The following is a 14,365-nucleotide window of genomic DNA, read 5'->3' on the forward strand; positions in this document are numbered from 1 at the left end:
CTTGCTTTGGCTCCGGCTGAAATCACATGAACAGAGTCGCTTGGCAGGTTTTGTTACCCTTTCATCCCTGGAGGATTTTATTCTTGTTGATCCTGACGCATGGGTTGGAAAATAGAACCTGCGTATTTCTTAGGGGCTGGTCGCCTGCCTTACAAAACAAACAGCAGGAAACACCCAGCCCAGGTGAAGGGCAGCGCAGGGTAATTGTTGGATTCTGAAAGCTGGATGAAATCCTGGCAGTCCTGGGTCAAATTCTTTAAGTGTTTTTAAAAGTAGGAGGCCAAGTTTGGTTATCGGACACTTTTTCATTAAAGGGATAAATAAAAGTCATTTAAAAATCTCATTTGATTCCTAAGTAGCATTCGGAGTGCTTCAGTGTGGCTCTCCAGAGGCCTGACTTCAGGGAGGCAGGTGCGCCCTGCCGTGCCCCGTCCTCCCGCGGCCATCTGTGCATGGTTAGTAACGACTCCCTTTCGTTATTCTCCTCCGATGGATACTTTTCCTCCTAACATCCTTCCTTTTCTGGTTTAAAAGGTCCTCCCGCTCGCTGGACCTCTCTTTAGGTTTACCCCAGATGTGTCTGTCGGGAATAGTGAAGCCAAGAGACGTGAATCATACCCCGCAGAGACTGTCACCCGCTCAGGTGTCCAGACACCTGAGCTCTTTATTTAGTTAGCCGAGTTCAGCTTTTCTTCCCCTGCTGCGGGGACTCGAGATACCTGTTGCTCTTTTGCAGAACAGATGTTGCCGTTGCCCTAGAAAGATTTCTTAACTAGGCGGGTAGAACCTAGTCTCTTTAATCTGAGGGGGATGCAGCCTTGCTGCACGTGTGACATGTATGCCTTTCATATAAAAACAGATCCGTGCAGCCTTTTAGTGGGGAGACCCTGTATATGTCTGCGTGGAGTTGTTCACATTCTGTGAGTTGAGAGACGACTTTTATCAGACGAGGGTCAGGAAAGGAAAGGCCACCCTGCCAGCCGGTGAAGAGTGGTTCCACCTCTGCCCCCAGCCCGAGGGCTTGTTTTAAGTTGTCCTGTGAGCGCTGCTGAGCTGGCCCGGCAGGCCCGTCCCTAGGGGAGGAGGACTGGCGCTGGACTTCACCTGGACCTCACGTGCTTAACCTGGACAAAAGCAGTGGAAGAACCTGAGAAAAGGATGCGGAGAGTTGCCTGCGTGCAGCTTTATACTCCCATAGCTCTAAGGGAGACACAGAGTAAAACCAACCATGCTGAACGGAGTGTTGTCATAAATGGACAAAAACACGGGCTTAATGTATCAGCTTCTTTTTTTTTTTTTAATTTATTTATTTTTGGCTGCATTGGGTCTTCGTTGCTGCAAGTGGGCTTTCTCTAGTTTCGGTGAGCGGGGGCTACTCTTCGTTACGGTGCGCAGGCCTCTCATTGCGGTGGCTTCTCTTGTTGCGGAGCACGGGCTCTAGGCACGCGGGCTTCACTAGTTGTGGCGCACGGGCTCAGTTGCTCCACGGCATGTGGGATCTTGCTGGACCAGGGCTCAAACCTGTGTCCCCTGCACTGGCATGCCACTGCGCCACCAGGGAAGCCCTGTATCAGCTCCTTATACTGATGTGATTCAACTAAAATTTTTGAAAGATGAAAATCCTAATAAATAAAACAGATATAGAGCGTAGACATGTAAATTACAAAAGAGGCGCTGTGAATACAGTGGGGTGTTTTATGTTTCTTAATCAAAGCCAAAAAGGGGCTGTCTTCTTCTGCTTTTTAGATTAGCATAAGTTTTTTTTTCCTTCCTTTACGTGGTATGATGGGCATTCTCACATGTTGTAAGGAGTGTAAAGTTCACGTGACCTTCTAGGGGAGCTATTTGGCTTTAAAATTTCACTCCCTTTCATCCTGGTTTGAAATATTTCTTTAGGTCATGTTCTCATTCCTTCATTCAGCAATTATTTACTGAGCATCCACTGTGTGCAGGATGCTGGGCTTAAGACTCAGCTACAACCATGAAAGATAAAGACAAAACCTTCCCATTTGGAGCTTACAGTGTGACAGAGGGAAGTCCTATTTTAAAAGTCAGTACACACATACAGGCATACATTCATTTATCATAAGCCGTGAATGCAAGAAACAGCGTTCTGTGATAGAGAACAACCAAGTCTCAGAAGTGGAATTTGGGGGTCAAAGATGCATGTAATCAGTTGTTCATCACAATTATTATTTGTAAGAACAAAGATTGAGAAACCACTATTCCATTTGTCTGTGATATAAATATACAGATATAGTAGCATATTACTCTTAATTCTGTTTCCTACAGCACTTTCCTACTGGCCTTTTTTTTCAATATTTAAAAAAAATTAACATCCAGAGGTCATGTGAATATACAACTTCTAGTCTGCTTTTCCTTTTAACCTATAATGAGCATATTCTGTGTTGTGGAAAACTCTAAAATAACTATATACTCTTCCTTTTTAGGAATGTATTATGATTTATTTAGCCATTTCCCCCCTTTTTTGGACATCTGAGGTACAAGTAATAAAAGGAAGCAAAACTGAAAATAAATATGTGATTTCACCTGTACGGGAACAGTACACATAGAAAAATGGGAAATACGGGTGTTTTCTACTTTGTGTACCGGTTACTTTTATAAGCAAAGAGAGGGGCAGTCCCTTTGGGCCTCTGTGCCTTTGCAGCAGCCCCCCTCCCTTTCTAAAGCCCCCCCGCCCTTTAGTCCACGGAGGAGAGCCCCTGTCTGGCAGCTGACATCGTGGCAGAAACCTGCTTCCTGCCCTGGTTTTACTCGCCTCCAGGGACGGGCCGCTCCACGCAGGGCCCTGGGTTCCAGCAGAGGCCTGGTGAGGTCAGGCATGACCCCAGAACAGGTGAGGGGCCCGTAGCTGGAGGGAGGGCCACGTGCTGCCGTCCCCAGGGGCTGCCCGCTCAGGTCCAGCCAGTTGAGGCCTTGAGGGGGGGGTTTGGTATTAGTGGATTTTTTGAATTTTGGAGACAAAGAGCAAGATATCTCAAGTTTTAATGTGCAAGGTTCCCGGCTCAGTGTTGTTATTAGCAGCTGATTCAACTCTAGGACTACAACTCGGGTACAAGACAGGGCCCACCGTCACACGTAGACAACTAAACAGTTGTGTGTGGGGAAGGAGGCTGCGGACCGCTGGCACGATCGGTCAGACCCGGGCAGCAAGAGTGGTGGAAAGAGGCGCAGAAAGCCCGCGGGGGAGGAGGACGAGGGCTGTGACGGAGCAGGGCAGCAGATGCGCTGAGGAGGGTTACTGACGCCAGAGCCCCAGCCCCAAGCCCCACCGGCCCTTATCTGCCGCCTGATTCTGTTCCTGCAGATTCTTCTTCCTTCTCTCTCCAAGGAGGACAGCCCCCAGGGCAAGGCTCTGCCCCAGTCTCCCACAGCCCGGGGCTTCCCAGGTGGCCTTCCCCTGCAGGGGGGCTGTTCCCCTCCCCTGGCCTCCCGGCACCTCTGTCCTCCAGAGGCAGCCCTGGCCAGACGCCGTACCAGACGCCCCCGCTCTGTGCACAGAGCTCGGGCTTTGTGGGTCTGTACCACCTTAGAAAAGGAGCCGACTTTGACCTAGAGCTGTGGGTTTTGGACACAGAGCCACAGTAAGTAACCCAGCTAAGGCAGCGGCCAAGGAGAGTCAGCAGACGGTGGCCGGCTCCTCTGTGTGTTAGGAGGTGCTGGGAAAGTGGTGGCAACCTTTAAGGAAGAGAGCAGTTGCGTGGCTTTTCTTGTGCTGAGAATGTTTTCTGTCAGAGAGATTCTGGGCGTGGACTCGGCATACGGCCGTCCTCACGGCCCAGGTTTGTCCAGTGACCCAGCAGGGCTGTGTAGCCCTCAGATGGTAAGGGGCAGGGACCCAGGCAGAGTCTAGAGGAGTCCACGTGAGGCTTCCTTACGCTTTCTCCCTTCCACGAGGGGGCACGACTCCCAGCGAGGAAAATGCAGCAGCGCGTACTGTCATCCCTCCCTATCGGTTGGGGGGCTGGGGGGATTGGCCCAGGACTCCCGCATATACTGAAATCCGCAGATGCTCAAGCCCCTTATATAAAATGGTGTAGCGTTTGCATATAACCGACACCCATCTTCCCTTTTACTTTAAGTCATCTTCAGGTTACTTATAATACCTAATATAATGTAAATGCTATGTAAATAGTTGTAAATACAGTGTAAATGTTACGTAAATAGTTGCTGGTCTATGTAAATAGTTGCCGCACCCTACAGTGGTACGTGGCAACTATTTATATAGTATTCAAGTGTTGCTTTTTGGAACTTTCTGGAAAATTTTTTCTTCCCAAATATTTTCTGTCTGAAGTTGGTTGAATCCATGGATGAGGAGCTCAGGTTATGCGATGCTTCTGCCTAGGGAAGCTAGTTAGAGACACGATGCTGAGGGCCGGAACTTGGAGCTCCATCTGTGTTAGGAAAATGCAAAACTGGTGATGGTTGAGCGTTCAGTGCCCAGCTCTGGGCTCCATTCCCTACGGCGTTACCCTTAATTCTTGCCTCAACCCGATCATGCTGGGAGTTCAATTTATCCCCATTTAACAGATGTGGTAACTGAGGCCGAGGTCTAGGCAGAGGGACTCTGGAGAACCCACAGGAAGAGGGAAACAAACCCCGAAATGGATGCTGGCCCAAACACTGTCCTCAGCAGGGCTGGCTCCCTAGGGAGCATTTGAAAATGCAGCACCCCTGTGGGCATGACAGTGGGCAGCTGCAGCCCAGGAAAGAGCTGAAATGCAGCCTGTGCCTCCAGAATGGTCCTTCCCCTCTCCTGCTGGGATTTAGTCCATTTACCCCAATTGGCCAACTTCCTAAACTCTAGAACAGTGGTTCTCAAAGCCTGGTTCCCCCACGGGCAGCATCTGCGTGACCTGAGAAAACGTTAGAAATGCAAATTAGCGGGTCCCACGCTAGAACTCCTGAATCAGAAACTGGCGGGGGGTCTCAGGGATCCCCCAGGAGATCCTGATGGAAGGTCAAGGTTGCAAACCTCTGTCTGGCATGTGAGATCCCCCAGCCTCTCGCTTTTAGCCTTGGCTCAGCTGTGTGTGAGTGTCACAGGCTCTTATGAAGTCAGTCCTCATGAGATGAGCCAGCAGTAGGTGCTCAGTAAGTATTGCTGATGATTCCTTCAACAGACGTTTCCTAAACGTCCACCCTGTGCTTGGGTCTTTGCATGGGGCCCCTGCTCCTGCCCACCTAGAGGTCAGGTCCAGTGGGGAGGCCTGTAAGCAAAGAAGCCCAACACAATTAGGAAGTGGGAGGAACCCTCCAGAAATCCAAGTGCCTAGACACCAGCCAGGGCCAGTCTGGCAGGCAGGCCTGCTATGCTAACTGTACACAGAAACTTTCCCAAGCAGGGCTCGGGGTCAAAAACTGGCCAAGCCAAGGTGCAGGCGGGGAAACAACAGGAATTTCCCAAGAGCTTGAGGACCAGTGGTTGGGCTAAGAGTGAGGGTCTGAGGGTAGCTGCTTTCCGCGTGGTGACGGAATCTGTCGTCTTCTCTCTTTCGTCCTCTTCAGTGTGGGGCTGCCTTCCAGGAGGACGACGTCATCGTGCTCAATGGCACCAAGGAGGACGTGGAAACGCTGGAGAGAAGGATGGAGGCGAGGAGGCTGCGAGCCAAGCTGGGAAAGGTACCGGAGTCCCAGGCTCGGTTCCTCGCCTTCCCGAGTTTGGGCGCGAGTCAAGTCTGCAGATCCTGCCCAGCCGCGGCCTCTGCTCCAGAGCCCGTCGCAAACCCGCCAGCTGTGCTGCTGGCACTGGTTCGGGGTTTGCCGTGATCGAGGCAGTTTTTATGACCAGGCGGGCCCGGGCTCTAGAAGATTAACGCCCTCGCTGGGTTGGGCTCAGAGGTCTGCTCTGCGCTCGGCTGCCTCGGTGAAGGGGGGCGGGGGGGTCACACCACCTGCAGGGGGTGGGTGTGGGCAGGAGGGTAGAAAAGCTCAGGCCTGTGAAGTCCGCCCAGAGTGTGTCCGGAGGGCAAGGCGGCCACCACGATTGCTGCGCGGGCACTGAGTGTAAGAGGCTTGGTGTCACACCTTGTAAAACGGAGGAGTGAAAGTCACCACCCCCAGCACCTCTGGAGAGCCTGTGCGGCCCAGGTTTGAACGTCCTAGAGATCTGGGGGGAGCCCGGGGCCTGTGCTTCCCACCCACTCCTGGGAGTGCAGATGCAGACGCGCACCCACACACACGCATGCAGACACACACACGCATGCGGACACACGCAGACACACACACATGCAGACACACACACGCAGACACACACACATGCAGACACACACACCCTCCCTGCACTCCCTGGAGTGAGGAGCCGAGCAGCCTTCCCACTGTGGAAGCCGCCGTCCTGGCCGTCCTGAGCCTCCCCTGGCCCCGGTTGTGAGTGGCGCCCCGGCGATGCTTTCTGGTGCCCGGCGCTCTGGGTCGGGGGTGCTGGGGTGAAGGCTTTGCTTTGCGCCCAGATTTAGAATCACCTTCCATAAGCAGTGGAATCAGTGCTTAATGGTCTGATGTGCTGAGCAGGCTCAGAACAGTTGATCAGCTAAGAAACCATTCAGTGTGTCATCGACTCTGGGTCCAGTAGTAAATTTTGTTCTTTCTTGAGTACTTACAGATGATAGCCATGGTCTTTTTTTCATTCTTTAAAAAAAGAAAAAAAAAAGGTTCAGGGTAAATGTGGGAGAAACTTCATGTCATCAGAACTAAGGCAAAAGAATGCCTAAAGTATTAGAAAATTAGTTTCAGGATCCTGAGGACATAAAACTGTGAAGAAAAATAGCCTGCCTGGTTTTGGGCTACTGGCGTGCATTTACCAGTGATGTAAGAATTAAAGATTTGTCAGGCTTTTCATTTTCTAAAATCATAATAGAGGAAAGTGCAAGACCGTATCACCCTGGAATAATATGTAATTCATGGTCATGAGGCTTTAAAAAGCTGAGAATGTGATAGTGTGGTTATTGTGTATGGGTCCAGAGTTCTCAGAAAGAGCCAAACCAGTGGCATTTCCTCCTTTGAAAGCTTCACTGAGGTAGAAAATAAATAGTGTGTGTGAATGGTTCTGTAGTACAAGGAATCGTGCCCAGCTTTTGTGATCAAATACCAGTGGAAGTACTCCGTGAAGCGGTCTTGTATGAGGTTATTACAATATTCATGAGAAATAAAGAGACGCTCTGTCATTTAAAGGGGTGAGTTCGGGTTTAGAAGTGAATAGAAGTTTGAGATATTTTTGACGACATTTACCAAAAAGGATCTGCTTGTTCTTTGTTGCTACTATTGATCAAGTTCAGTTTTTAAGAAGCACAAAAGGGAAAAATTGTATTTTAACGGAAGCTCCTAGAGACATTGGTGTGGTCATTAGCCTTCTTCTTACTTTACTGAGTTGTCTCCTCTGTCCCAGGCTTCCTGCCAGGTTGTTCAAAGCCCGGTGGAACTAGCATGCCCCTCTCCGCAGAATACTCCCCGGACCTTCTGGGAATGCTTCCTAGAGACGGCTACCAGGAAACCAAAATATTTCCCCAATGTACCTGCAGCTGGAGACAGGGCATAGCATTTCCTGTCTAAGGCCTCGTTACTCGTGCTTTTCAGATAACCTCAGCTGTGAATGGAGGGCTTAGAAATTAGCAGTTTTCTGCATTTTTTTTTTTTTTTGAAGAATGATGTGTTACCCTTACAAATTTGAATGCATGTCTTGCATGTGTGAAATGAGCAGGACGTGTTTATGTTTTATGCAAGTGTTACAGATCACGTAGCATGTATATAGTACAGGTTCAGGGCCACTGCCCGAGCAAGGTCTTTGATGTTTTCTAGTGATGGGAGCCTTCTGAAGTGTTTAGGCTGCGTATCTTTAACGCCACCTTTTGCATGCTTAGGAAAACGGCATGTTTAAAGTAAATTCTCTGAGTGAACGTAAGTCCTGTTTGTCCTTTCTGTGACTGAATCAGCTGTGTGGTTTTAGAATGGTTTGTTTCATTTCTTAAATTTTTGCTGACCAATTTAACTATTACGAGCGACCGAATTCTAACAAGTAATCCAGAGTTGAGGAGAATCGGCTAAAGTGTTCTTTAGTACAGGCCTCAAGTCCTTAACAGTTAACTACACAAATGTCAAAGCAGCTGGACAACTTTGAAGAAGTCTTCCCAGAAGGGTTAAGGTTCAGTACTGGCTGGACTTGGGTTATTATCCAGTTAACCGCCCTTTCGTGTGCAGTCGTCACCGTGAACACTGACTGTTCCCACTGAAACCTGTCCTCCGCGTTGAGGTGTTTTGAGGAGGTGGTTTGGGAATGTAACTGTACAGCCGAGCGGATCTCTGCAGATGTGTGTCACATGAGGCGAGAGTGCGCAACTGGAAACACGTGGGGAGGCCCGAGGTTAGGGCAGAGGATCGGAGTCGTCTTCAGCGGGAGCCCTGCCCTGAGTGACCCGTGTCGGCCTCTCTGGGCTCCCGGACTGGCGGGAGCCACACTGACTCCGAAATCAGTGCATCTGAGCACGGGTCCGCCCTCCCCTTTCTTTTCACAGAAAACAAAGAAACCCAAGGTGGCAGAGTCTCTCTCAAAATCAGATGTCAGTGAAGGTAAGATGCTAAAAGAGCTCCTTATTTTAGCAAAACTAAGGCCATAGGCCTGTTTCCTAAATAAGTTCCTGATGTTGTTTTGTTTTGCTTACTTTGTTTTTTCACAGAAGCCCCAGGACCATCAAAAATGAAGACAGGGAAGCCCGAAGAAACCAGCCTTGATTCTCAAGAGAAGAAAAGCACCTCGGCTCCCAGAAGTGCAGGTGGGTCCTATTCAGATGGCAGTGGGCCACTAGACAGCTGGGAACCTGCGTGGGTGCATCACAGTTTTGCTGGTGTGAATTCGAGAACTCAAGCTTGTCCCAATGGTGTCTCTAAATAGTTCACTGAGCTCTCTTGGGGGGTAACTAAGAAACAGTTGATTCACCTTAGAGCAGGAGCCCTCTCGGGACGGAAGGGGTGTGGGCGCAAATGCCAGTTTCCCTGTGGAATCTGCACTTGGGGCCAGGCTAACAAGGGGCGCCGAGGCCTGACGCGGGCGTTCCCTAATTTAAGGCTGGGGCGCGCTGTGCACCGCGTGTGCACTCGAGCCGGCCTTCCTCCACCTGCTCTTGACCGAGAGCCATTCTACCTGCTGGATAGTCCAGAATTTAGTGCCTTTCTCCCGAAACTCACTACCTTTAACAAAGAAAATAGTATTTATTTCACAAAGAAGAAAAGCACAGATTGATGCGGTAAAGGAGTGTGTAATCCTGTGGTGTAATCGTCCTCCAGAGTGTTCATGGGTCCCAGTCCCCCAGACACACACCTCAGCCACCTGGCCTCGGCATCTCACGTACGTCATCCCCGGAGCTGGGACCAGTGCCGAGAATGTATAGCAAGTAGTGATTAGTGTGATTTTAAATACAGTAGCTTCATTTGTTTTTAGGACTTGTCGATTGAGATAACGTATTTCAACATTCATCCCCAGAAAGCAGGAAGGAAATTCCTGGGATTAATGAACTTTTGAGGATGTGACGTAGTCCCAGCTTTAAAGTTTTGGGCTTTTCATTTTTCCAGCAGCACACGGGAGCTCTTCCGGAAAAGCCGGGAAGCCTCCATGTGGAGCCATGAAGAGGTCCATCGCTGACAGCGGAGAGTCAGAAGCTTACAAGTCCCTTTTCACGACCCACAGCTCCGCCAAGCGCTCCAAGGAGGAGTCGGCCCACTGGGTCACCCACACGTCCTACTGCTTCTGAGGCCCGGGGCGCGGCCTCGGCGCACCTCAGAGCTCAGAGCCCGCGTGGCAGGGCAAGACGGGGGCTCGGTGACCCCGCCGGCCCCGCCCTGTCGCCCTCTCCGCTCACCACCTCCCCCTGTGCGCGTGGACCTTCCCCGGCCAAAGCACGCTGGCCGCGCTATTTATGCTTAAAATAATTAAAGACTCCAGATTCCTCACGGGTATGTGGTTGGCTCATTTTGACTCAGATTCTCATGGTTTTGCTCGCGGCGGTTAATTAAACAAGCCAACTGAAACCGAACTTGAGGAAGGACGAGTTTGAAGTGCATTCCGCCTGCAGGGCTGTAGGAGGGGTCGTCTCGGCGCCAGGGAGGGGACTGAGGGGCCTTCCTTGCGGATCGCCTTGATGAGAGAGGAGATTTAGTTGGCACCCGATGATTTCGTACGAAAATAAAGTCTAAAGTCTGCTCTTGCTCTCGTCTCTGTATTTTTCTTCTTTCTTCCCCGAGCGTTGAGTAAGAAAATTGCGGCCATTGCACTGATAGCGATAGTAGTTCTATGACATCATGTCAATTCCACTTTCCCTCTCAGCAGAAGATTATAAAAGGGGGAAACTGTGCCTAAAATTGGTGTATCTTATCCATAAAGTGTGTTGAAGTGAATAATTAATGAAATTCTCCTATGAGACCAAGAATCAGGAACATCCAGGTTCAACACTGCCTTTCTGGAGACAGTTGTATCATTGAGATGGTTCTTTATACCAGATCCAGGGCCCTGGTTTCCATTAAAAAGCAGGCAAAGGAAACACAACATTGTAAGTCAGCTGTACTTCAGTAAAATACATTTTTTAAAAAAGCAGGCAAAGGAGCTGGGAGAGGAAGGTCGGAGGCGGGAGGGGGCAGCCTCAGAAGGAGGATTCTGGGGAGGGGGTGGAGGCCGGACGCAGCCTGCTCCGTCCCGGGTCCTGTGCTGCAACAGGGTGGGCGGCTGGACCCGAGGACGTGTTGACATTGTGAATATAGAGGCATTTTAATCAGAATGATCTTAACGTCAGTGAATTTCTGTTGTGGGCTTTTCCAGAACAAACCTGAAAATTATCTATTTTCTTTCCCAGATCAGCATTTATATACATTTACATACAGGCAAGTCTGGTTATAATAGCCGTGCCTATTTCCTAACCAACCCTTGGCCTTCATGCCCCCGTAAGCCCTGCACAGGTGCTCTCGGCAGGGAGCCCCACGTCCCCACCCCAAGCTGGGGGAGCATGTGCCCCAGGGCGGTCTGTGCGGCTGGATCCCACTCTGCGTCTCCCCTCCTGGTTTCAAACCGTCTCACAGAACTTCTCCATCACTCAACACAGTTAGAGGAACAGTGCAGGCACCCAGTGGACCCTTGGTTATATCCAGCAGAAGGCTTTATTCCCCGGGAGTAAGTGTGAATCAGGTGACCCAGCGGAACAGGTACACGCCCTGCGTTCCATTAGTCAGACTTTTTGTTTCATGTCCTTTTTAGAAACTGATGGTTTCAAGTGCACTGGCCAGTGAGCCCTGGCTGTACTCCTGGCAGCGGGCTCTGTCGTCCTGCAGGCTGTGCCCCTCTCACCTCAGAGTCTTCACACCTGCCTGATGCCAACCACGTCCCCATTTTATCCCGCCGCCTCCTGATCATCCCTCACATTCTGAGTGTCTTCTTCAGGAAAGCCTTCCTGCCTGAACCAACCTAGAGCTGCCCCCTTGTGTTCTCTTAAAGCTCTCTGTTCTTATCACAAATGTTATTTTTTTCTTTTTTGGCCACACCGTGCAGCATGCAGGATCTTAGTTCCCCAACCAGGGGTCGAACCCGTGCCTTCTGTATTGGGAGTGTGCAGTCTTAACCACTGGACCACTAGGGAAGTCCCCTTATCACAATTTTAATGAAATAAATGATACTCTTAATTAACTCAGGCATTGCACACTCAGGTGAAGTCAATGAGCGTAACTGTGAGGCGATAGGGAGTGGTGGGGACTGTGGAGAAAACATGGCCACCTAGAGGGGCGGTTGCTACTCAGCTCCAGCAGAGAGGGGCCCCCATGTTACCAGATCATCCATACTTTTCAAAGGAAACTTAGTTTCCTTTGAAATCTGGCCTTTTTAAGTGAAGCCCTCCCCCCACCGACATTTAAATATTGGCAAATAATCATTTTCAGAAACAATGTAGGCCAAACAAAGTACATCAGTGGCTCCTAGTCTGTAGCCTCTGTTTTTTTGGTTGTTTTTTTTTTTTTAGCCTCTGGTTTAATATCTTTCTTTTTCACTAGGCTCTCAGCTCCACAGGGGCACATGCCTGGTCTGCTCTGCTCACCATAGCGTCTGCAGTCAACAAATAGAAAAACAAAAATAGATGGACTCTCCCAGTAGAGCATGAGGGTCAGAAAGAATATACTGGCAAGGAGATGGCCTTCTATCACTCCCCGCCTCTCTTTTTATTGCCCGCTGGAAATTTCGCCATTTCCCTTTAAGCCCTACTCCCAGGCGACCCCTGCAAGCCTCTATATCCTCTGCCCTGAAGTCATCACAATGGCCAGAGCTGGTTCTGGCTCAGGGCCTCTGTGACATCACCAACCGCCCAGCCCAGCCCTGGTCCCCAGTCTCCGGTGCAAGGGCAGACCAACCCACCATGAGCCACTTTGTCCCCCATCTCTGCTCACCATGCGGACGCTGAAATGGTTCTTGTTCTTTCCTCTGTGCCTCTCCTGTGGCTATGCCTTTATGTTTTCTTCTCTGAGGGATAAAGCCAGAGAACCCCAGGGGAAGGTGCCTTGCGGAGGGCACTTTCGAATTCGGCAGAATCTCCCAGAGCATGCCCAAGGCTGGCTTGGGAGCAAGTGGCTCTGGCTTTTTTTCGTTGTCGTGCTGTATATGATGCTAAAGTTTCGAGGAGATAGTGAGAAGGATAAGGTAAGGATGGCTCCGTTTTTCACACCACATTGATTCCATCTCAGAAAGCTCAGACTCAGAGGAACACATGCTCTGGTTGTTACAGGCAAGACCGTTAAGTACAACGAGTTTGAATACAGAGTACCTACTTCTGGTCCTGAGAAACGTTGGCTAACTCATTTCCTGATGTGTCCTTAGGAAGGACGGTAGATCTTAACTCACAGAGGTGGGGACTCATAGTTGAAGACCACCTTCTGTTTACTGGGCAACTAAAACCTTGGCTCAATATTTATCCTGTTAAATCAGATTTTTCAAATTGAGGATAGATTCAAGAACTTGGCGTGTTTCAGGTCAACATTATTTATGGAGGCAGATTCACTGCCCCTGATTTTTAATTTCCCTAGCGTTTGAATCATTACAAGTTGCTGAACTGAATGGAAATGGTATCATTATCCCAGGTAAAGGAAAAGACCTGTCGTAAAGGGTCAGAGGTGTAAAGAGGTAACGGCCTGTCCATAAAGTGGCTGAACAGCTCTGAGAAGGGGAAGGGAGAGAAATACGGCAGCATGTTCGCTCCTGGACAAACCCACCGCTTCAGGATTCTGTGTCCAAACTGATGGGAGCAGGGGTTGGCGAACCTTTTCTGTAAAAGGCCAGATAGTTGATATTTTCAGCTTTGCAGCCCATTCAGTCTCTGTTGCAAGGACTCAACTCTGCTGTTTGAGCATGAAAGCAGCCATAGACAATATGCCAATGAACGAGCCTGGCTGTGTTCCAATAAAACTTTATTAACAAAAAAAGCTGGTGGGCCGGATTTGGCCATCATTTGCCAATCCCTGGGCTAGATCAATGCTAGAGCCAACTTCTCTTAGGTGAGCCCAGCTCTCTTAGAATTGTGTCAAAACCAGCAACATCAACAGTATTATTCACCCTGAATATCTTTCTTGACAGGAGCAGAAGACTCCTCCTGCCCTTCGAGGCTGTTCATTTCGCTCTCCAATAAAGAAAAATCAAAATGCTTCCCCCAACAAAGACTATGCATTCAATACCTTAACCCAGCTCGAGATGGACCTTGTGAAATTCATGTCCAAGGTGCGGAATCTGAAAGCCGCCATGGCAACTGGCGGTAATCTCAAGCTTCAGAACTCAGAGGTGCCTGCAGACCCACACAATAATATTACAATATATGAGATATGGGGCGAAGAAGACTCCGAGTGAGTGGATTTGTGTGTCAAAGTAGGAGAGGAAAATTTGAGTGTTGACAAACCGTATGCAAACTAATAAAACTATTCTGAAGAAAAAGAATTCTCGAACTTGGGACCTTTTTCCTTTCTCTTTTTTTAAGCTTGAAAAAAGTGCGAGGCCAGTAGCCATAGCAGTTATTGTTTTGTTTTTGCCTTCCTCACTTCCTCTAGAGCTGAGGGTGGTGAGAAGTGTATGGACAGTGACATTAGTGTAGGGTGACATTCTTGGCCACTGTGCCATGGCCCTTGTAGAATAAGGCTTGGGAAATTTGGGGTAAGATGCTGATATTATTGTCATGATAACTATCTTTATAGTAGCTATTTTTGCAAAAGACAGAACCTTTTTTATCTTTATGATATATTACAAAGGACAACTTTATAGGTTTTAAAATGATAAAAATGATTGTTAGGAGGTGTGTGTGTCAAGGGGATGGTGGATTCTAGAATCATTTCATTTTCTTAC

The 14,365-nt window shown here is 49.2% G+C and overlaps 2 protein-coding genes across 3 annotated transcripts in view; both read left to right on the forward strand.

The window, feature by feature from the left end:
• RTF2 (replication termination factor 2) overlaps positions 1-10,216 on the forward strand; it is a 41,282-nt gene extending 31,066 nt beyond the window's left edge. Inside the window, exons 6-9 of one of the 2 annotated variants that reach the window (XM_007185267.2) lie at positions 5,530-5,643; positions 8,529-8,583; positions 8,691-8,786; positions 9,583-10,216. In XM_007185267.2, the coding sequence (XP_007185329.1) occupies positions 5,530-5,643; positions 8,529-8,583; positions 8,691-8,786; positions 9,583-9,761 (444 nt within the window). In that variant the 3' untranslated portion in view covers positions 9,762-10,216. The remainder of the gene's footprint in view (positions 1-5,529; positions 5,644-8,528; positions 8,584-8,690; positions 8,787-9,582) is intronic. The other variant, XM_007185268.2, reaches the window with a different exon arrangement.
• A 2,214-nt stretch (positions 10,217-12,430) lies between these two features.
• Positions 12,431-13,918, forward strand: LOC103011264 (protein FAM209). The gene is made up of 2 exons (XM_007185265.2): positions 12,431-12,679; positions 13,613-13,918. The coding sequence occupies exons 1-2, from the start codon at positions 12,431-12,433 to the stop codon at positions 13,874-13,876; spliced, it is 513 nt and encodes a 170-aa protein (XP_007185327.1). The 3' UTR covers positions 13,877-13,918.
• Positions 13,919-14,365: the final 447 nt, after the last annotated feature.

This window comes from Balaenoptera acutorostrata, chromosome 15 (genome assembly GCF_949987535.1).
Source record: "Balaenoptera acutorostrata chromosome 15, mBalAcu1.1, whole genome shotgun sequence".
NCBI lineage: Eukaryota > Metazoa > Chordata > Mammalia > Artiodactyla > Balaenopteridae > Balaenoptera > Balaenoptera acutorostrata.

Excerpts from the sequence above, each read along its gene's own strand:
- LOC103011264 (XM_007185265.2), top strand. The coding sequence starts at position 12,431 with ATGCGGACGCTGAAATGGTTCTTGTTCTTTCCTCTGTGCCTCTCCTGT. Across the intron at positions 12,680-13,612 it reads GAGATAGTGAGAAGGATAAG|CAGAAGACTCCTCCTGCCCT; the intron begins GTAAGGATGGCT and ends TCTTGACAGGAG.